Source organism: Carassius carassius, chromosome 44, assembly GCF_963082965.1.
Source record: "Carassius carassius chromosome 44, fCarCar2.1, whole genome shotgun sequence".
NCBI lineage: Eukaryota > Metazoa > Chordata > Actinopteri > Cypriniformes > Cyprinidae > Carassius > Carassius carassius.
In genome coordinates, this window is record NC_081798.1 from 20,695,207 (window position 1) to 20,718,898 (window position 23,692).

Genomic DNA, 23,692 nt, shown 5'->3' on the forward strand with positions numbered 1-23,692 from the left:
AATCTATCTCTCTCTCTCTCTGTTATTTAGACGAAGTGAAAGGGGCCGTGTCTCAAGATACGCAATGGAGTAGACCAAACTAAACAGGGAGGGAGGGCAAAACACTCATCCAAACAAATGCTTCATTAAATTGGTGGTATTGCCGGCTTTGGTTGCAATACTCTTATCGCATATGTTGCACTTTGCTGACCCGGCATCCACTTTTATAAAGTGTAGCCACACTTTAGACATCTTTGGCATTGTAAAACGGAAACGTTTTGAGAAAAAACAACTACACTTGTGTTATGTGACTGCAAATATCTTCAGAAATCCTCCCCCGTCACGTCACTTGGTGGTGGACAGCCAATCACGGCGAATTTAGGTCCTTAACATGCACGCATGCTACAAGCTCACACAAACACAGCCGCTTGGCAAAAAAAAAAAAAAATGGCCGATTGGCTTTTGGAACCGAAATTTGGCACCAAAAGATAAATAATCTTTCAATAATCATAGTAGCAAAGTTTTTCGTTCGATACCATAAAGGCATTGAAGTTCGGTACCCAGCCCTACATGAGGGTGAGTAATTAATGACAGAACTTTACATTTTGGGTGAACTTACCCTTTAAGACAGACTTGCAGCCACCGACTGGCAGTTTTAGCGTCATATTCATCCACAACAGGTCTAAAGCAGCCAAAGTACCAACACAAAAACACCCGCTGCACGCCACTTAGTCAAAAATGCATGCTTATGTTTTCAGCAGGCATACAGTATGTTCAAATGACCTTATTTGCCTGCTGTTGTCAAGACACTCAACGTGTTTTGCATAGAAAAATAAAAGCGTCCTGGAATCTGTGCAGCCTCTATTTGAGCGTGGGTGAAACTGCTGGATCACAGCCACCTACTCGCTCACGTTTCCCTCTCCCTCCCTCCATTTTCCTGCATGCACGCACATTCATGTTCCCTGGTGTTGTCTGTCTGTCTGTCATACAGATGTAAGTGTTTAATAACACTCAAATCCCTGAACAGATCGACTCTTCATCATTTTTCATATTGTGAACTGTGGCAACCGACACACAGCCTCAATCCAGGACTGTAGTAAACACTAGCTGTACTGAACTCTGATGAAATGTTGCAGTCATGTGTGTGACTTGTGTGTGATAATGAAGGTTTGATTCCTCTTTGGACTAGTTTCATAGTGTCTGTCTAAGCTGCACAGTTCTGCATATCTGAAGCGTAGCTGCATGTAGATATTTGGATCTTTGCTTATTTTTGCTGTGCATTGTGTGATGAACACATTTCAAACATTTATATTTTATATATATATATATATATATATATATATATACACACACACACACCTATAAAGCATCACTGACTTTTGCCATATAGACTTTAATAAACAGATATAAAATACTCTATCTGCCCACATATTTGTCCACATGTAGCAAGTTTACAATACGGGAACAGTGTAAAAATATTTATGTCACAAAAGATTTTTATTTCAAATAAATGTGGTTGCTTTGAACTTTTAATTCATAAAATTATCCAGAAAAATATAACGTTTCCACAAAAATATTAATCATCACAAGTGTCAACACTGATAATAATTTTTTTTTTTTTTTTTTTGAGCATCAAATCATCATATTATACTGATTTCTGAAGGATCATGTGACACTGAAGACTGGAGTAATGATGCTGAAAATTCAGCTTTGCATCACAGGAATAAATTATATATATATAAAAAATGCATTCAAAATTGCAAAAATGTATAATAATACAGTTTTAAATGAATTTTAAATCAGATAAATGGAGCCTTGGAGAACATTTGAGATGATTAAAAAAAAAAAAAGAAAAAAGATTTTTAAGCGGAAGTGTAATGCTGTCGTTTTATCCTGAAACGCTCTTTGTCAGCAAGTTTGGCCAAAGTTTACGAATGTTACTGTGGGCAGAAGTGCATCGAAAGTTTAGCCCGTATGAAATGCACACACTCCTCTTGCAGAGAGAGAGAGAGAGAGAGAGAGAGAGAGAGAGAGAGAGAGATAAAGGTGATGCCCACACAGAATCTAAACGAGAGTTTCACAGAGGATGTACACAAGTGGAAGCAACACATCTCACTTTGTGAGCTGTTTCCTCTGAGGGAAACCGCAGCGGGTCGCATGCTCCCCAGCACCAAGAAAACAACTGCAGTAATGACAGATGATAAAGTACTGCTTATATTCCTGTTAAAGTGTGTTTACAGTACACATGGCCTGCTAAATCACTAGCCCAACGTCCTGGGGCTATTGCCCCCTCCAATCGGCTACCAAAATGCATCACCGCACTGTCCGATGGGCTTTATACAGGGTTCCCATTCCTTAAAAAGTCTTAAACAGTCGTGTATTTAAGTATTAAGTATTAAATACCTTGAATGGTATAAGAAAAGTCTCAATTATAATTTCAAGAGGTCTTAAATTTAGGGACGGAAAGAATCGGTGTGTAGCTTAAAGTGATGATTATAACCTTCAGAAGGCTATGATTTTATTGAATAAATATGAGCACTTTAAGTCAAAACACAGTGTGACCACGTGGGTATGTTTATAATGTGTCTCTGAAGGTAAAGGACCGTTTCGATGGCATTTTCATTTTATCTTGCCTGTAATACTTGATAAAGCAGCGTTTCTGAGCGCATCACTGCTTTGTGTACAGCCATTACCGTATGATTTCTGAATTCTGTACCGCCTTCAATTACAGGCTCGTTTTCATCACTTTCACTTTAATTCTCAGGCACTGACTCCTTCGCTTTATTGCAGTTCGCTTTATTTCATGTACCGACTTTCAAAAACAACCTGTTTAACATAAAATGTGTTTCTTATTTTGTTTCTCACTATGTATGGGCCACGAGAGAAATATTAAAGGAATAAATTAAAACAGTTGGCTTATGTCGAAGTAGATTCGTGTCTCGTCGAATATGCCGCGTCAGATGCTGAAAGCGCTGTCATTGCGTTTTTTTACTTTCACTTTCTGCGTAGTGAATTGAGATGAATACAACTCTTGCACAAAGTTTGTCAAACACGTGCTTGTGTGATATCCACTGGCTCGTCTTCATGGTTTAAAACAGAAATATTTCCAACATTGCAACGCAAGCAATTACGAAAACCTACCAAACCGTGACACAACTGTATTGTATCAAACGTGAACTGTGAATTTTGCGAACCGTTACAATCCATAAAATATATAATATAATATAATTTGGTTTTAGTTAACTAAGGTGTACACACATGGAATCAAGAAGAAGCAGTTTAGACTTTAAATGATTTGACCTTAATCTTTTGATGTTGTCATGTTTCAGACTAATTTATGACTCTTGTCTGTATTGCAGGTAATTGGTTTACTAGATGCTTTCTCGCCCGCTACCTGTCTAGCAGGATTCAATGACGTGTGAGTATCTGCTTCATTTCTAGAATGTGGTCTGACTAAACTTCTTCATAGGCTCTTCAGATTGTCGACTTCTCTGATTTCATCCCTGCATCTAGAATGTACTTCTAGGAAATGTCGTTGTAAGAGATTGCATGTTCTGTGGGGCGTTATGGCTTGCAGGTCTGTGGTTTCTGAGCCATACTGAGGAATGGCTGGTATGTAGTGGCACACTGCAGTAATTGCTCAGGCGTAGCTGGCACACCTCAGCAGCGTCCGGCTTAATTAGACATAGTCCTGATGGTGTGCTGTGTGCTCACTCTATCTTGAAGCACCTGTTAAATCCAGTTAGTCCAGAGCGATAATCGAAAAACAGCATCGGTTACTTCCTGTCGGGATCTGCTTCGGGAGGGATTCATCCGCTCAGCATAACTTCCTCATAGGCACATAAGCAATAACCTGCAAAATGCTATTGCCTCATAATATTATAACTGCCTCTTAAAACAGTCAACACACACAAAAGAGAATAAGAGCACCTTCTGAGAATTATAGATCAAAATGGTCTTGGTAAGAGTTTCATATGAGCTGACGTATTTCAAAATGATTTTACTTCACTTTTCTTTCATGCTGGTATTTTTGGAATATTACATGAATAATACATGATAATTTAGTGTAATTGAAGAATTTAAGAAATGTGTTAATCATACGTTCCTATATTCACAATTTTTTTTTACATATTACAGAGTCGCACATAATTTTATGCTAGTCTGACTTCAATTCAATTCAAGTTTACTTGTATAGCGCTTTTTAAGATACAAATCATTGAAAAGCAACTTTACAGAAAATTAAGCTTCTACAATATTTAGTAGTAGCTTATCAGTGGTGACTGTCAGTTTATGTGCATATGAAATGGAATTTTCAGAAAAATGTATACAAGACGTAGTCAACCAGATGATGAACACTATTAACAGCAATTATTATATGATTGTTAAATGATTGTAAAAAAAAAAAGACCATTATACCAAAACATTCATTACATAACTCACTGTTGTATTTCTGTACTGTTAAATTCCCTTATTTGGATTAAATATGTGACTTTACATTTCAAAATAATAAATGCAATTAGATGGAATAATTGCAGTCAGCAAGTTATTCACATTATTATCAAAGTTGCGCACTTGTACTGTATTTACACAATCAGTGTTATGAACCACATAATAAGAGGTTATCAATAAAATACAAAAAAGAGCATTAATCAAAGAACCATCTTTACAGAGCTGAGTAAAGATAAAGTAAATTTATTTTTACAATAAATTGTGCCACTTGTAATTATTGTGTAAATGCATTCATGCCACTTCTGAGCAGCATTAATTAGTCTGTGTAAATACACCTAAATGTCACTTAATAAGCGCTTCTGTGCCACCTTTGTAAAATAGTTTTGTTAGTGGTTTACCAATGCAATGTAAAAGTTTGAAACCCGATTACCCAGATTACTAATCACACAGTCAGGTATGATAATGAAACATTGTGAAACATGGATCCTGAGTGTGACACCCATTTTTGTGTAGGCTCTTTTTATGTCCAATGTAAAATCTGGGTCATTGACTCAGAAGAATGCTATCATATGTCCATCGTCCCATTTTAATTTCAAGGGGCTCTTTAAGGACTTTTTTCATGTGCTGTCCAAATGTTGAGCCCAGTCTCAATATAGTTTATTTAAGTGGGGTGAGGTCACAACTGCCGGGAGATGCAGAGGAAGAATGAGCTCCAGTGTGAGTTGTGTTTGGCTGCAGAGAGATTTGAAACAGGAGCTGGGACTTCTACACACTTACACTGGAGGAAGGGCCTTACTGTGCTTACTGTGCCTTACACTGTAAGATGCATGGAAACAAGAGCTAAGAATACTATAATACTCTATAAATACCCCGGCCCCAAAATCTCATGGAGAATCAGTGGGATAGCAGAGCTCGGGGGAAAAGGGAGGAGCATGTTTGGCAAGAGAGATTTCTGAACCGCATGTATCCATATACTTGAGTATCTGCTATGCAAACCTCGCTGATGAAGATTCTGTCTTAACGGAAGGCATTTTCACTACTGTAAGGTTGTTTCACCCTGCATGATTGCCTGGAGTGCAGCAAAGCACTTGTGATTGTTGAGGTTAATGATAGAGCTCATGGCCGGGTCAGACAAGCTCCCAGCAGTGCCCCGCTGACTCCACACCAGACACATTCCACCCTTCCCATCTGTGCACGGACAAGATAATTGGTTGTGCTAGATGTCATTCTGGACTAGCGAATGATTTTTTTTACCCAAATACCAGGATCCAAATTGAAGCCTCTCTGTCCCATAGTTTTTAATCTGGAGTGGGGCTGGTAAAGAAGAACCGCATTAAGGAACAGTATTAAGATTGGCTGCTTTAGTACATTGATTTTGAAACTTGTGAATCCATTAGTATCATTAGAATATTGATTCATATTTGAAGAGATTTTCAAGTGCACCTCTAGTTTTCTCTTCCTCATCTCTAAAGAAGTGAAGCATGGCCTCGCCCCCTTTGCTAGCTTTTCCCAGGGGCGGGGTTTATCTGGGTTTGTGATGTCACAAACCCAGGAAGTAACTTGTTGTAGTCCCTACGCATTGAATTTTCAGCTTCATAACTTGCGGATATTGTTTATGCTCAAACACCAACATTACACACTAACTAATGTGGACAGTATAAAGTTGACATAAAAACTGCCTTATTTACAGTTTAAATGTCTTTAAGGTTTATTCACAAAGCTTTATTCCAAATACCGGATGGACTGAACGGCATAGACAAAAAAAAATCTTGGTTCTCAAAATGAATATCAATTGAAATTGAGAAAACAATATTGTCAGCATAGTCCTAGCATTGACACCTCCACTTTGTGTATTTGAAATAGAAACTTGAAGTGCCACCGCCAGATAAGCTCTAATTACACATCATCCTTTGGCCCCTTAAAAACTATCTCTAAAACTTTTTAGCCTTAAACCAGAAATTCTTTTTTGGCTGAATAATCTTGGTTACCAGAATTTGGTTGCATCACTAAACAGGTCTGTTGGGTTAATGCTGTACTGTTTAACAGGTATCTGGTGACCCACCTCATGGGAGCAGACCTCAATAATATCGTCAAGTGCCAGAAGCTGACAGATGATCACGTCCAGTTCCTCATTTATCAGATCCTGCGAGGCCTGAAGGTTAGGCCCAACCCACTGTTTTCACTTTCACTTGGTTGTAATTGCTCAACGTAATGGGAGCCTAAATTAATATTTATAATAAGATCTGCCTCTATCCAATCAACAAGCGATGGACAGAAGTTACCACCCTACTATTTTATCTTGTTCAATAATCTTTTTCTCTCAGATATGTCACAACACAGAAGAAAAGACCTTTCATGTTACTTTGTGACCTTAAGTTAACCTTTTTTTTTTCTTTTAATGCTTCATCATTCACTGCACAATTGCTATAGTTCACTCTCTCTGATGTTAAAGTAAAAGATAATAATTGAGCACTTATGTAGTGTTCTGATTATGTAGAATGCTGTGTTTGTAGTGTATGAGCTAGAGTATGAAGGACTGTGTTGATTTTGAAGTGTGCTCCACTTAGACGTCTGTTCTTCAAGTAACTGCTTCTCATTGATCTCTGTATTTGACTGAAGTGAGTTCATCTGTCTTTATCTCCACAGTATATTCACTCAGCAGACATCATCCACAGAGTGAGTAGACCACACTTTCTGTTCATTACATCATTTATTTATGAGCAGTGTGGGGTTATTACTTTTAAAATAGTCTCTGGTGTTGTTTCAGTGTCATATTTTGGAAGCATTTTTTTTTTTTATAATCCAGATATTTTATTAAATATTAAAGTTTTTTTTTTGTAAATTATATATGGCAGTATTTTATAACACCTTTCATAATAAAATATTTAGAGTCCTTACTTTAGAAATTCACTTCAGTGATTAATTTATTCAATTTTATGCTGAATCACTGAATTATTAAAATAATAGTTCCATTAAAAAATGAGAATTTGCTGAAAATTACTCACCCTCAGTCACCGTAGCCAGGCTTTGAAAATTAGTGAGGTCCGGGGGGTTTCTATAATAACCCCCTTATTATAGAATTGTGCTATAATAACCCCTATAAATACAACTTAATTATATATGTTACTCTAACACTTGAAGAAGAGACAGAAATGTAGATGTTTTTGGAGGGATGCTCATTTTTTAGTTATACCCCATTTATTGCATCAAAAATTTGTAATTTATAATTTTATCAGTTATTTATTGTTCATGCACACGTACATATTTCTCACCAAGCGTGTCAAGATTATAAAAGAAAACACCTGACAGTCAGTTCCTATGGTGCAGAAGGTAAAGCGTAAGACATATATATTTTAACGTGTTCGACCCGGGTTCGAATCCGCCTTTTGGCAAACAATGTTCTCCCTTTTCCAATTTCAAATCACATCAGAAAAGCATTTATTTTCTATGAAAATTAAATAAATAATCAAAAAGTTAAGGGTGGGTTTAGGGAGGGCTTTATTGTCCAAATAAGGTGGCATCCATTAAATTAGACACGGTAAGTTATTATTGCATACCGTTTCATAATGTACTACAATACTGAGGTGAAGATAATTGCCACTATTTGCAGTAAGTAGTATAAATAGCAGAAAATCCTGCTATTTTAACATAGTATAAATATAATCTATAGATATTTGCACTTAGTGTAAATAGCCGCTGCCTTTTTTGATTACTGGCAGACTAATATCGGCGATGCTGTGTTGCCAGATGTTGCTATTAAAATAAACAGAAACTTATAAATAAATAAAATAAACTGAAATTATTTCACATATTTTGGAAATTAGATACGATAAAGTTATTACTGACCCTACATCGCAACTTCCTACTTTAAGTGGAAAAACGAGTCAAAAACACAAGCTGGATCTGGCAACAGCATCTCGCGCTCTCACTCGCTCACAACTAACTGTAGACTCGTTCACTTCGGAAGCGCCTCGCAGTGATTATTTTCATACCATGGACGCTAAACATTCTGAATTATACATGCAGACATTCATATGAGGAGTTTAGCAGCAAATTATTCAATCAGAGAACAAATTTTATTTTCGAACATGAAAAATTTACCGAGGTCCAGACCTCGGTGACCTCATAGCTGGCTACGGCCATGCCCTCAGGCCAACCAAGATGTAGATGAGTTTGTTTTTTCATCAGAACATATTTAGAGAAATGTACAATTCCGTCACTTGCTCACCAGTGGATCCACTGCAGTGAATGGGTGCCGTCAGAATGAGAGTCCAAACGTATTGATCACAGTAATCCACACCACTCCAGTCCATCAATTAATGCCTTGTGAAGTGAACAGCTATGTGTTTGTAAGAAACAAATCCACCATTAAACTTTTTAACTTCAAACCATCATGTCTGGTCAAAATGTGAGTCCATAATGTTGTCCCTGTTGTCCCTCTCATCAAAATCCATAAATATTTTAGTTTGCTTGTAAACGGTGCTTGATTTGTGCATATTTCACTCCTGATTCAGACAAGATAACTATTCCTGGAAGCAACGGTTTAAAGTAAAAAAAAAAAAAAAACACATCTTACAAACACATCTTTTCACTTCACAAAATGTTAACCGATGGACCGGAGTGCTGTGGATTACTTGTGGATGTTTTTATCAGCTGTTTGGACTCTCATTCTGCGGCACCCATTCACTGTGGAGGATTCATTAGTGAGTAAGTGATGTAATTCTACATTTCTCCAAATCTGTTCTGATGAAGAAACAAACTCCTCTACAACTTGGATGGCCTGAAGGTGAGTAATTTTTTGGTGAACTGTTGCTTTAAGATGTGTAGGGATGGAAAGGCAGATTTGAGTGAAACGTACAGCTGTCAGTCCGAAAAAAAAAAAAATATTTTAAGAGTTTTATTGCAGGTTTTGCGCAGATCTGGCTTTACGGCCTCCTCTGCACAAACACCTTTATAGTTTAGAATTAAGGTTATTTCTGCCGTGACATGATTTTAGCTCCACAGGATGACTTCTATTAGTGCATGATGACCATTAGTATGAAAACATTATGAAAAGTCAAAAGTAATTCTGACTTATTTTATCTATCTGTTCATCTTTTCCCATAATACAGGATCTTAAACCCAGTAACTTGGCTGTAAATGAAGACTGTGAACTCAAGGTGAGAGCAAGCTTGCAATGATTGCCAAGATCTCTGCCGTCATCATCATCATCATCTGATGCTTTTTCCACTGTGACATCTGTTATTATTATCTTATTATGTTGACCAACCGTGGGTTTATAGTCGGGCAAACACTGAGGCACACAGTGTAATATGAGTGCTGATAAGTGTAGTTTAAGGCTAATCCTTACTCTGATTCTGCTCAGATTCTGGACTTTGGGCTGGCCCGGCTGACTGATGATGAAATGACGGGATACGTTGCCACCCGATGGTACCGTGCCCCAGAGATCATGCTCAACTGGATGCACTACAACATGACAGGTCAGAAACAGCATTCACAAATCACTTCACTGGCTAAAAAAGAATATTCAGCTGGAAATAATGTAGGATGGGATTTTATATTATTCATGAGGATATGATTGAATGTTTAAAATGGGCAGTGTTTTTGGTTGTATTATTTTTTTCCTGCTCATGCAGTCTTAATCACATTAGCAAAAATGCTTCTACTTTATACCACAATATTGCATAATTCGTTTTTTTGGTTTTAATTTCTATTTATTCGGTAAATTCTTATTGATCAATTTCTTGATTCACATTGATACATTTTCTGCACAGCTAGGAATTTTTTTGTATGTTTGTTGATCATATTACAGATGCATATCGTCTCATATATCGAAACTACAAAAATGAAAGCGTATAAATTATATAATGCCATTTGAATAATAGTATATGAATAGTTGAAAATGAATGCACATTGCAGCTGATTCACCTTACATTTGGATATTTCTTAATAATGCAATGTTCCATTGTCCATTATTCCCCACTTGTGTGGTTTTTTTTTTTTTTTTGTTAAAATAACATGCACTGATGAATTTTACACGTTAAGACTAGGGGCATTTAAAGGAATAGTTCACCAGAAAATGATTCGTTCCAAACCTGTATGGAAAAGTTGAACACAAAAGGAGATATTTTGACAGTTCTTGGCCCCCATTGACTTCCATAGAAGGGAAAGAAATACTATGAACGTCAGTGGGCACAATCAACTGTTTGAATACCCTCATTCTTCAGAATTTCTACGTTTGTGTTCAACATAAGAAAGAAACTCTTACAGGTTTACAAACAACATGAGGATGAGTAAATTATAACAACTTACATTTTGGGGTGAACTATCCCTTTAAGAAAATGGATTTTGTTTTGTCTTTAACAGAGTGTATGTTACTTCAGTGAATGAGAAGAGGGTTTTTGTTTTGTGTTGTAGTGGACATCTGGTCGGTGGGCTGCATAATGGCTGAGCTCCTCACAGGACGGACCCTGTTTCCCGGCACCGATCGTATCCTTTCCCCTTCATTCAACCCCTGCCCCAAATCTCTCTTTCTGGAAATACCCTTTAGATGTTTGACATTTTTGGCATGCATTGCCCGATCCCTCCCTCCCCTCTTTGCAAGTGTGAAAAAGACACCTACGCATGTCAGCTGGATCTAATTCATAGAGAGGCAGCGATCCTGAGGGGAATGAGTCAGCTAGAGTCGTTCCCGCTGCCTCCCAGTGAGTCACACTGCCTGATGGTCCTGTTGACAAAAAACATGAACTTCGCTTGGTCTTAAAGGACAAAGCACAGCGTGCGCCGCTCTGGGAATCTTAATGATTTGCTGCTTCTGTTCTAGTGAGCGAGGTTGTCGAATCAAACCCACTGTGAAAAATACAACACGCTCATACATTACATTCAGAACACGTTAAACAGGGTCCTGGCCTTTCGAGGGAGGAAGTGTGATCTGCATTTCAAGGAAGCCTGTGAAAAATTAGATTAGGATAAAGTAGTTTTTTGGTTGCCAAGACATGCAGATTATCAGCTTTCTTTGTGCATTTGTCTTTTTGTGTGTGTTTGTCTCCAGCTTAGGTTTAACAGAAAACCACTGATCTATATAATGACTGGATGGTTACACTTTATTTTAAGGTGTTCTTGTTACAGTGTAATTAAGTACTGAGTAATATTAATGAACTACATGCACTTACTATATGATTAGTGTTAAGATGAGGTTTTAGTTTAGGGATAATTGCATGTAATTATGCATAATTTATTGTAATTATAATAGTAAGTACATATAACGTGTAATTGGGACACCTTAAAATAAAGTGTTACCGACTCATTGCATTCTAAACTGCCTATAGACGTTGTTGCCACCCGAAGTGCTTAAGTGGCCATATTACTATTCCCTAACAGCAGAGGGCATCACTGACTGACAGGGATATAACCTTGACCTTAAAGGGTTAGTTCACCCAAAAATGAAAGTTCTGTCATTATTACTCACCCTCATGTCGTTCCAAACCCGTAAGACCTTCATTCATCTTCGGAACACAGTTTAAGATATTTTTGATGAAATCTGAGAGCTCTCTGACCCTCCTATAGACAGCATTGTTTATGTATGTGATACTCTCCAAAACTGTGCTTTAGGGTGATGCTGTACACTGATGACTTGGGTAACTTATCCAACACAAAATATGTTTCTTTTCGTACATAATTATGCAGGAAGTATTAAACATAAACACATATCTGGTATTAGTGTCAGAAATCGATTCGAATAGATACAATACAAGCATCTGGTACTATATTGCACTACATTGTCTTGAAATTCAAAGGTTACCATGCATCATCGTGGAAATTAAGCTTCATGTTTTAAATCCTTAGCTTATGTACTCGGCATTACTTTTCTGAATAAGTTAAGATTCGTGTGTTTTATTTCCCGATTAAGCATCATCTACTTCATACTCTTTAAGATCACGCACATTCTGTGGCATTTTACTATGCAGGAGAAATGTTATGTATACATTGAATTATTAATTTAATCAATTAATTTTGAATCAAACTTCATGCTTTAAATTGCATGCTGTTAACACGCTTAAGACATTTGCATTTGTAAGAATGTGCTTCTGTTATAAAAATGCTGACTCTTTATGTATTTTTCTCATAAAAAATATAAAATTTCCTATTAACTCAGTAGAATGTTTAGTAAAACTAGGAAATTCCAATATGGCACCTCGGTGGTGTCATGAGTAGTGCTGTCAAACGATTAATCATGATTAATCGCATGCAAAATAAAGGTTTTTGTTTACTTAATATGTGTGTGTGTGTACTGTCTGTGTATATCTATTATATATATATAATATATATATAATATATATATAAGACAAAAATACAGCATATATTTAGAAAATATTTATGTTCATATAGATTATATCATATATAAACATTTAATAAATAAACGTAAGATATTTTTTGAAATATATACATGCATGTGTGTGTATTTATATATACATAATTAATATACACAGTAAACACTCATATTATGCAAACAAAAACTTATTTCAGATGTGATTAATCGTGATTAATCGTTTGATAGCACTACTCACGAGCAATCCAGCTGTATATCAGAGCTTAAAACTCTATTTGTGTTTGAGTTATAGGAGGCACATTCACAAATGCAGAGTGTGTTCCCTGCTGGGGGTAAGCTTTTCAGCAAATAACAATTTAAACTTCAATTAAAAGCTATCATATGATTTCACAAGACTTGGGACATAGAAAATCATATTTGCCTTTTTTTTGTTTGTCATTTTTGGAGCTTGACAGCCCCTGTGTCCATTTACTTTCATTGTAAAGAAATGAGCAGCTTATACGTTCTCCAAAATATCTCTTTTTGTGTCTTGAACAGCATGAGAGTGAGTAAATGATAATTTTTTTGCTACACTATGCCTTTAAATCCACACACAAAAAAAGATTTTAAAGTGTGCACACACAGTATACTTTGATGCACTAAGTCTTGCATGTAATTGCTGAATGTTGACTTGCAGCATTTAAGCATGTTTCTGACTGCATGAATTAACTACCCTAATGTCATCTACTTGCTTGCAAACACTGTTCAGTCAACTTTTGACTTCTCTTTTTTCATGATTGTTTGGGATTTTTACTAGCATCCGCCAGTCTTTGCCAGATTTGATCAGAAGTCAGTGTAGAACTAGGCCACTTTGCTGCAGCTCACACCTTCATGTCACATTCACGTGTTGAACATATTCACAAGTTTTCACTGACTGCATTTACAGGCATAGAAATATTCCTATATCAATCAGAATTTGATCATATTCTGATTATGCTAGCGGACATGTTTGGATCATGTAAGAATATTACAGTTTTATAAACGATGTAAATGCATTAAGCGTAACGAGGTTATAAGCTTAATGCAAGCCAATATTTTGGTTTCTAGAAATCTGCATGAATTCATCAAGAATTTGGATCATGTAAACATTTTTATTTTTGCAATATCCTCCAAATCTGAATATATATTTCACTTTTATGTGTTATATGTCAATGAAAAGTAATTCTTGGTGATATTACTGTAGGGTTCTGAAAAATGAATTGATAAAATACACTTTTGAAGATAGGAATTATTTATTTTATTTTATTTAAGTAAGTCTCTTCTGTAAACCAGTGTTATTTTGACAGGCATTTTTGATTCAGTCTTTATCTTGAGACGAAAATGCTTAATAGTCTTATTCACATTTTAGTCATTTGAGTCTTTAATAGTTTAAGTCGACGGAAAATCATTGCATTTTTTTTTTTTTTTACTTATTAATTTTCGTCAAACTGCAGTTACAGACATTTATTTTGGTAGCTATTTTATATGTAGTCTTCAAACAAAAATAGTCATGAATTCTTCTCTCTTTAGACCAAATCAATTAAGCTTATGAGAAATTTGAATCAAGGATTGAATTTGGGAAAAGTTGAATAAATGATGTCTTTTTTGGTCTTGTTGACAATTAATGTTCTTGTTAACGGAGACACGGCATACATTTCGTCATCGTTTTTATCATCAGATATTAGTTTTAGCTCGTCAACGTTTGTCTTGGTCACAGAAGAACTATTCGTTCACGAATATTATTCGTTGTCGTCTTCGTTGAACAATAACCTTCTCAGAATATTAGCTTAATCCAAATATGAACTGTAATCAGTAGATGTGCATGCAAATGTGGTCAGAGTCATGTTCACATCTGCCTGACACACTCTTGCATTAAGTCAGACCTAGCTTACATCTGCTCTGGCAACTACCTGAGAAGTGGTGTGAGCTCCATGCATTGTTTTTGCAGAGTGCATGTCACTGAACCAATCATGACTCAGTTTTATTTCTTCCTTTATCCCATTTTTCTGTGCCATTTTTATTCTTTTGTTAAAATTTTTTTTTACTGTTTTTTCCTTTTCCCCAGTCCCTGCTTTCATAGTCACCCCGTTCCCTGCATTTTCCTTTATTTTGCTTTTAAAGATATTGATCAGTTGAAGCTTATCTTGATGCTCGTCGGACCCCCAGAGCCAGAGCTCTTGATGAAAATCTCTTCAGAGTCTGTGAGTTTGACTCTCTCTGAGTCGTAATGCCGACATGGCCATCCTTTCTGCTTGCTTCAGTCACTCATGTCGCATCATTTTTTCCCCTTGCTTATTCACTTGCATGAACTACTAGTTATGCAATCATCTTAAAATAGACAGTAGTTGTCAGATAGCTGGCAGATGATTTAGCAAAATCAGCCCACGTTTAAGGATGTAAAGCAATGCTCGCTCTTCTGCGTCCTGCACTTCCTGTGTCTTTATCAACACTAGACTGATTCACATGGGATGCATGGGTCTTATCTAACATATGTGTTGCTCCTCCTCTTCTTCCTGTCCTGTTTTTCCCCTTCTCTGCAACAAGCCGCAATGTAAAGCAAACTGATTGCTCGCATTGTTTTCCTGTTTTCCCACTCATATTTGTGAGTGTATTTTATCGTACACCCCTTGACCTGGGTTCCCCAAGATATAAACCAGCTTCAGCAGATAATGCGACTGACGGGAACCCCGCCGACCTCTCTAATAAGCAGGATGCCGAGCCACGAGGTGAGAATGTGGCAGAAAATCCTCCAGACACGGGCCGCTCTGAGACGAGTGACTACGTTTCCCCATGTGACTCTTTTCTATTTGCATTGGTCATTTTTTTTTTTTTCAAACCCCTCTCAACCTCCCTCTTTTCCAACTACTGCCTGCTTTTCGTTTGCAACACGTCTGACCTAATTTCCAGCCACTGCAGTTTTAGGGTTTACTGCAAGGCTGAGCTTATAGTGAGTTCAGACTGCTTGAGCTCTAACATACTACGGTGAATGTTTCGTGCAGTAAACAAAAGCCATGTTTGTTTAACTTGCAGTCGCTCTGGTGCCTATTATTTGAGGTCAAGATAGAGATTAATATTCCAGAAGAAATATAATGTTTCTGGTTGAACAGACATTGGCCCAAAAAACATTTGCACATTTTAACAGTGTGAAGACCATTGCATTAGATATAAAATATCAATGACATTTATATATTTATGTGACCCTGGAGCACAAAACCAGTCATAATATACACTGGATGGGTCAAAATGATAGATTTTTCTTTTATGCCAAAAATCATTAGGATATTAAGTAAAGTGTTCCATGAAGACATTTTGTAAATTTCCTACCATAAATTAATTTCTGATTAGTAGTATGCATTGCTAAGGACTTCATCTGGACAAATTTAAAGGCAGTTTTTTCTCCATATTTAGATTTTCTTTCAAATAGTTGTATTTCGGCTGAATATTGTCCTATTCTAACTAACCATACATCAATGGAAAGCTTAGTTATTCATCTCTCATATAATGTATAAATCTCAATTTAAAATAATTGACCCTTATGACTGGTTTTGTCGTCCAGGGTCACATATGGATTCATTTTGCACTAAATAATTTAGGCTAAGATTAATTCTTGATCTCAACAGAGCACAGAGATGACAGATTTGTGTAGGCCAGGCTTGAAGTTTCCCTCGACAAAAACCCAATAGGATTTCTCCAATGATTATTGCTGAAAATAAGTGACCAACAATAGTTTATTATTGTTACATGTTTTGTTCATAATCTTCTCAATTCTCAATTTTATGAATTTTGAAATGAATTTTGAAAATCGAAATGAACTTCACCAAAGTTACATGACTTCAACATCACCACCATTAAACCCTTTCAGTCTTCGTTTTAGAAACATTTGCTCTGAAAGTTGTAGTTAACACAGCAAGGCTGTGAAAGTTGATTAGATGGCGTTTAAAGCCGTTGAGAGCCTCTGTAGTCTCATCATCCACCTTTTTTAAGCCAAGGAAAAATTCACAGGGTTTTACTGATGGATTTTATGTTGAAGAATAAATCATGTAAATATCTTGATCTTGTATAAACCCAATAATTACATATAATTTTGACCTTATTTCAGCCATTTATCCAGAAGCCATTTAAAAAAAACCCAGTGGCTTCAGGACGATGGATTCATGAGTGCTAACATGCTAATTTGTTTCACACGTTTTGGTCTACAGAAATATGTCATCCGTGCAGCACTCTAGATTGTCATGTTTTTTTCTTAGCCGTTTTTGTTTGCTCTTCTTTGTCCTGGATTTAGTCCTTATTTTGACTATAATTCCTTATTTTAATAATTATATGTTATCATTTAATGTTTTTTTTTTTTTTTTTTTTATCAACAGGCCAGGAACTACATCAATTCTCTTCCTTATATGCCCAAGAGGAACTTCGCAGATGTGTTTGTTGGTGCAAACCCAATGGGTAACAATTCTGGCTTTATTTCACATCACCTAGATCTCTTTCAGAACCGGCCAGAAGAAGAGCTGAGCAACAACAATGATTTACTGTTTAATGAAATCATTTATTATTTCTAGTCAGAAATCATGAAGTAAATAACAATGATATAATTTTTGACAGCCTTCGTTTATAACTACTATAAATAAACAAGTCTGATTTCTATTTTAAACTTTTATATTAAATATAAAAATAAAGGAAATGTGTATTTGTTTATTTTTTATATATAATACATACTACTACATACTTTAATTAAATTGATCAAAAGTGACAGTAAAATTGTATAAATGATTTTCTTAAAATTCAACAACTTTCTATTTAAACTGTTTTCAACATTGATGATGATAATAATACATGTATTCGTTGTACAATACATCATATTTTTTTTTTTCGAATCAGCATATTAAAATGATTTATGAAGGATCATGTGACACTGAGGACTGGAGGAATGATGCTGAAAATTCAGCTTTGCATCACAAGAATAAATTATATTTTAAAACATATTCAAATAGAAAACAGTGTCTTTAAATTATAATAATGTTTACAAATATTGTTACTGTTACAGTATTTTTGGTCCAAAAAAAAAAAAGCTGCCTTGTTTTGCATAAACCATTCAAAACCATTAGTAAAAATGCTAAAAGTCTACTAAAATATTTGTTTAATTCGTTTTTTTGTAAAGTGACAGTATATAAGCTCTAAAAAATGTAAAATGCTAATATAATTTAATACTTTTACAAAAACATGTTTTCATAATATTCAATATTTTCTCACACAGTATAAATTGCGCACATAATAAGCTGCGAATATAACTTTTTGAGGCCCTGCCCTGCGTTATCTGTTTCAGCTGTGGACCTGCTGGAGAAGATGCTCGTTTTGGACACAGATAAACGGATAACTGCGTCGCAGGCTCTCGCGCACCCGTACTTCGCCCAGTACCACGACCCGGACGATGAGCCCGAGGCAGAGCCCTACGACCAGAGCTTCGAGAGCCGCGATCTGGACATCGAAGAGTGGAAACGTGAGCCTGCACTGCTTTGCTCTGCCATGCAACAGTTGTGCTTGTTGTCAGCTCTTTTTAACAGACAGTGTGTGTCCGCAGGGCTCACGTATGAAGAGGTGATCAGCTTCGAGCCTCCCGTGTTCGACGGAGACGAGATGGAGTCGTGAAGGCTGCTCCACCTCCAGGACCTTCATTCATACAGGAAAATGACATTCAAGTGCCTGCCAGTGCTGGCTTCCTCATGTTCTGAGACCGCTCATCCATGCCTTCATAGACGCTCTGTCAAATAAGGGCGAAGAAAAAAACATGCAAACTTTTAAAACAGGACAGAGAGAATGTAAGGCTTTGTGTCCTGTGCCCCAGTCAGTTAAAGCCCACATAATGTCTTCATTTACTTGCCTCGTGTTTTTCTAAACCTGTATGAGTTTCTTTCATCTGTTGAACAAAACAGAAGATATTTTGAAGAATGTTGGTAACCAAACAGTTTCTGGTAGCCATTGACTTCCATAGTATTATTGGAAGTCAATGGCTATTGGCAACTGTTCAGTCACTCATACCTGATTGGAATGACTTCAGGGTGAGAAAATGACAACATTTTCATTTTTGGGGTAACTATCCCTTTAACGACTTTTTTGGACAGAACACACACACACACACACACACACACACACACACAGAACCACACACAAAAAACATCAAAGTCAAAGTCAAAACTGCATTTTAAGCTCAACGTTTCATATTCTTTCTCTGGGGAAACAAGAAAATTACCTCCGGACTCCGCTTGTAGCCTACACAATAAATAGAGGCCAGAAAAACTCGAGTACTGTCAGAATACTAAGTTTTAGATATGTAAATAAAATGGCACTGCTGTACATTAACGACAACCATCAGTTCTCTTCAGTATTGGCAGCCAGCCACGCATCACAGAGTGTGATCTGCATTATAAATGGCAAGCGAACGAGCTCAAGAGTGAAAGCTGTCACCTAAAGAGAATGAAACTGTTATTTAGTGCTCTGTGTAGAATGTAAACGGAAGAGTAAATCTAGACGTAATGTTCTTCTGTCGGTCTCTTACAATAATAGATCACACAAACAAAATTCATGCTCTTTACATGAATGAATGCAGATATGCTTGTTCTGAAAATGCATTGGGAAATATTTAGAAAAAAAAAAAAAAAAAAAATACGTGGTGGGTCAGTGCTAAAGTGAGAATATAAAATTACTCACAACTTTTTTACATATAAAATATTATGGGTGAATCTCACGAAACCTCTTCAGAACATGGCCAGATCATAATCAACTACAAAATCAGAAGAAAATGGTTTTAAATATATTTTAAATATAGAGAAAAATATTTTGCATGAAGTCAATAATTATGTCTTAACAATCATTAATTGTTTTTTACATTATTATTTATATATTAATGATTTGTTCCGTACTTACATACATTACCATAATGCAAAAAAACAAAAACAATTCTCATTTCTGTAATGTGGTGATATTATTTGTAATATTTGTTGTAAGTTTTTTTTTTTTTTTTAATATATATTGATCTGAATTTAAAAATTGTAAATATAATCAAGATATGCTTCCTTTTTTTTTTTTTTTTTTTTTTTACTATCTATAAAAATATTTTAGTTGTATTTGTGGTGAAATATGGTTTGGACATGTTTTTGACTGGTTTTTGTATGATTTACTCTTGTTAGCTGCCTGACTTTCTGCCAGTTCTTCAAACGCTTGCTGTTCTCTTCACTCTTGTTGAAGGAACTGATGCTTTAGCTACACTAGAGCATAGTTTCTCCCCTCATTAATGTATTATTTATGTAAATTGGGAGAAATTGGTTTAAAATAGGGATCTAGTTGATTAACAGAACAGCTCCACTAGCGAGAAAATTTGGTCCACAATAAAATATAGTTCCCCTTTATTTTTGCTTGCACTGGGAAAGACGTTCAGCCAGAGAGTTCATGTTTGCAAAAGTGAAAGAACCTGAGCCAATATTCTGCTTTTCTGTTCAGCACGATGATCTTAATCTAACAGCCCAGACAGAAGAATGTCTCGTCAGATATGTGTTTTCTCAAGCACAGCTGGGCGTCTAACTTATTGTATCAGTTGTTAAAGATTATTTTTAAAGTGTTTTCTTTTTCACTGTATATTATCATCACTTGATTTTATGCAGCAATAAAATGATTTTCTGTGTTCAGCATGTATTATATGTGGGGATTGTTGGTTTGTATGCATATTTACTGTTTTCTGACGAGTGAAAAATCACTAAACGTGTCAGTCTGTGGTGCATCAAGCAGTAAAATCCATTCAACCTGGTTTATACTTCATTTTGTCGCATGGAATCCATTTTTCATGGAAAAGAGATTACTGTAGGGCCTTTTTTGTGTATTTAACCGGCTTTTCTTCATTCACACACAAGTTTTGTGGTCTGTGAACCTCCACTGCTGAACAGGAATAAGGGCAATTATTTTTCACAACACTCATTATTTGGTATGTCTTTTGCGCAAAAATAATAATAATGAAAAAGGAATAATGTGAAGTTGTGTCAGTGCACACTATTTTTTGAAAAATACTGCCACCAAGTGGTAATTCCTCATAATACACACTCAAAACGCCTGAAGTGTGAAATAATGTTACATAATATGTAAACTGTTGCAGATTACCGCAACCCACACCGCAATTCTTAATTTATGAGTCACCATTTAGCTCAGTAAACTCATCAAAGGAGTAAAATAATGTGATGGACCTATAAAAAAAATGTATGCAGAGGAACATACAAGATAAGTCTTCATTTTAATTCATCACTTTTTGTCAGTTTGTGACAACGTGCCCCAATAGCAGAGCGTGCATGCTGGGATTGCATTGTGTAAATCCTTACAGGAAACTGTACTGATTGACAATGATTTGAGAAAAATAGCTGAATTATGAAATACTGTTAAACACACACACAACATTGAACATATGTATATGGTGCTATACTTGTTCAAAAATTACCTTTTTTTCCTTATTGAAATTAATGCATTATATTTTAGTTTGATCACGTATTTCTATTTTTAAGGTGATTTATGGTAGTAAATTACATTTATGGAATGGCTATGATACATTTATTATTTATTTAGAAAAACAGGTGGCAGATAATTGATGAAGTAAAAAATAAAAAGGCCAAAAAATGTTTAAGAAGTTATTATAAAAATGCACAAAATACTATTTTTTCAATTTGACATTAAATATTTAGCAAAATATGTTTTACTCTAAAACTGCCGAGAAAATCAAAGACATACTTTTAAAGTTGTGTTCCAAATTTGAGGTTGATATCTTCGAAATGAGCTGTGTTTGTGTGGAGTGTTAACAAAGTGGCAAAACCATTACCAAGTTTCGATGAAATTCTAAAAAAAAAGAAAGAAAAAGAATGACTGAACAGCACCAGACAGAGGGTTTAACATGTATTAATGTATTTAAAATATATTTATACACTCAGACTCTTGTCTGAATAGTCCCTTGTTCACCCCACAGCCTCGACTGTAGACTCAAAACCTTGTCTGTGTTGGGCTCGTGTAAGTGCACGTGATGATGATGTGGGTGTGACACACTGTAGCTCTGTTCAGTTGTTGATGGGGGAACTTTTGTGCGCAACTGCGCATGCGCGGACCGTTACATGTGAGTGACTGAGAGCACTTAGCCGCCGGTGCAGCACAGCAGCATGGAGAGGAAAGGTGAGCATCAAAACGAGCTAACTACTGTTCCCCACAACTACCTGTTGCAACAGCGTACTTATAAACATAAGTAAACATAGCATCCAGTCTGAATCATATCTGTGTTGTGTACTTCGCGCTGCGAGATCTCCCAGTATGTGCTGATAGAGACAAAAGCCCATGTGTGTTTAGCTGCTGCTAACATAACAATACTGCGGCTATACAGCAACATCTGCTTATATTGCACAGTTTACCAGCAACGCGGACAATTGTTGCTTATGTAACGTTATGAGTCTTTTTTTAGCGTGCCTCTGATTGTAATCGCTGTTTGATGCAGTAGTTATATACCTTATATAGATATTCATGTGTTTTCTTGCAGTCTCCTTGTGAGCTTTTGCTAGCTGCTTTCTCGTTTTCGTTCGACTTAAAGAATTACGATATGTTTATCATAAATGTGTTTTATTCTACTTTCATTGTTGTTTGTGTGTCAACAAAATGCTATCAGCATAAACCGATAAAGCCGCCCAAATCTATTTTGTTGACGATGGTTAACGTTACCGCCTATTTAACCGCCACATTACTGTGTAACGTTACTGTAAAAGCATAATCAACTTTTATGGAATTTGGGAACTATAATAATCTTTTCAAATATACCCTACTTATTTTTCTGTTGTTTTGGGTCTAATCTATCGTTTTCGCTCATGAAGTGACCATTGTTGGATATGTAGCAGTGTTTAAGTACCTTAACTATAATTTTACCAACTTTTGATGGTGGTTTTGTGTCGACATAATGTCCTAATACTGGTCTTCTAACATAAAAGAGTTATTAATTTTATCTGTATTATAGATTGATAGTTTAGTTTTTACCAAATAGTTTTTAAGAAGTGCCTAAATAAAACTTTATGTGTTTTTGACAGTACTTGCACTTCAGGCGAGGAAGAAAAGGACCAAAACCAAGAAACCCGGCAAAAAGTGAGTAAATTCGAGTGTGGACCCGGTTTATTGCTTGGTATGAAGTTGGAAAGGAGGTCTCAAGATGATTCAAAAACTTAAGGTTGTGCTATAATAGTGGAAACACTAGTAATAATGTGGTCTATGGAGAGATTGTTTATCTTCAAAAAAAAATTGCATCTCTATGGAGCTTAATTAAAGGGATAGTTCACCCCAAACTGCAAATTTCCCCATGATTTACATTATAGGTGTATGTGACTTTCTTTTTTCAGATGAATACAATCAGAGTTATATTAAAAATGTCCTGGCTCTTTATAATGGCAGTAAATAGTGGTCGAGATTTTGAAGCTCAAAAACGTACATCCATCCATCCATCATAAAAAGTGCTCTACACAGCTCTGGGGTTACCAAAGTGAATTCTGAAGTGAATCGATGTAAGAAAATTTGTCATGCGTGTCAGATGACACACAGCAGCAGGCTTAAGTTTTTTTTATTTTTTTATTTTTTATTCAAAATATTCCCAAATGTGTTAACTTTATTATGAAGTGTCTCGATTGTAGATACTTCATGGATGGGTGAGATCTCTGACGGAAAATGTGATGTTTAATTAGTCCTTTTCAAATAATGTGTTTTGACTGTCATGTGCGCAATGTGGATACATCACATGTCAGCTGTGTGGACACTGCATCGGCAATAGCAATTTCTTTATTTTAAACTGTTCTGATGAATCAATATTAATTCTTAAACCCTATGGTTCAATCTTTTTAGAGTCTGTCCTTTGCATCCAACTTCACC

At 35.9% G+C, this 23,692-nt stretch overlaps 2 protein-coding genes across 3 annotated transcripts in view; both read left to right on the forward strand.

Annotated features, from left to right (window-relative positions):
- mapk14b (mitogen-activated protein kinase 14b) overlaps positions 1-18,919 on the forward strand; it is a 30,143-nt gene extending 11,224 nt beyond the window's left edge. The window contains exons 3-12 of one of the 2 annotated variants that reach the window (XM_059538332.1): positions 3,339-3,397; positions 6,475-6,586; positions 7,075-7,104; positions 9,540-9,587; positions 9,794-9,908; positions 10,846-10,917; positions 14,897-14,976; positions 17,140-17,218; positions 18,096-18,269; positions 18,351-18,919. In XM_059538332.1, coding sequence (XP_059394315.1) covers positions 3,339-3,397; positions 6,475-6,586; positions 7,075-7,104; positions 9,540-9,587; positions 9,794-9,908; positions 10,846-10,917; positions 14,897-14,976; positions 17,140-17,218; positions 18,096-18,269; positions 18,351-18,418 — 837 coding nt within the window. In that variant the 3' untranslated portion in view covers positions 18,419-18,919. Of the gene's footprint in view, positions 1-3,338; positions 3,398-6,474; positions 6,587-7,074; positions 7,105-9,539; positions 9,588-9,793; positions 9,909-10,845; positions 10,918-14,896; positions 14,977-15,421; positions 15,502-17,139; positions 17,219-18,095; positions 18,270-18,350 lie in introns of both variants that reach the window. The other variant, XM_059538331.1, reaches the window with a different exon arrangement.
- A 2,923-nt stretch (positions 18,920-21,842) lies between these two features.
- The window catches only part of srpk1b (SRSF protein kinase 1b), a 36,920-nt gene continuing 35,070 nt past the window's right edge, over positions 21,843-23,692 (forward strand). Inside the window, exons 1-2 of the mRNA XM_059538412.1 lie at positions 21,843-21,967; positions 22,864-22,918. Coding sequence (XP_059394395.1) covers positions 21,955-21,967; positions 22,864-22,918 — 68 coding nt within the window. The 5' untranslated portion in view covers positions 21,843-21,954. The remainder of the gene's footprint in view (positions 21,968-22,863; positions 22,919-23,692) is intronic.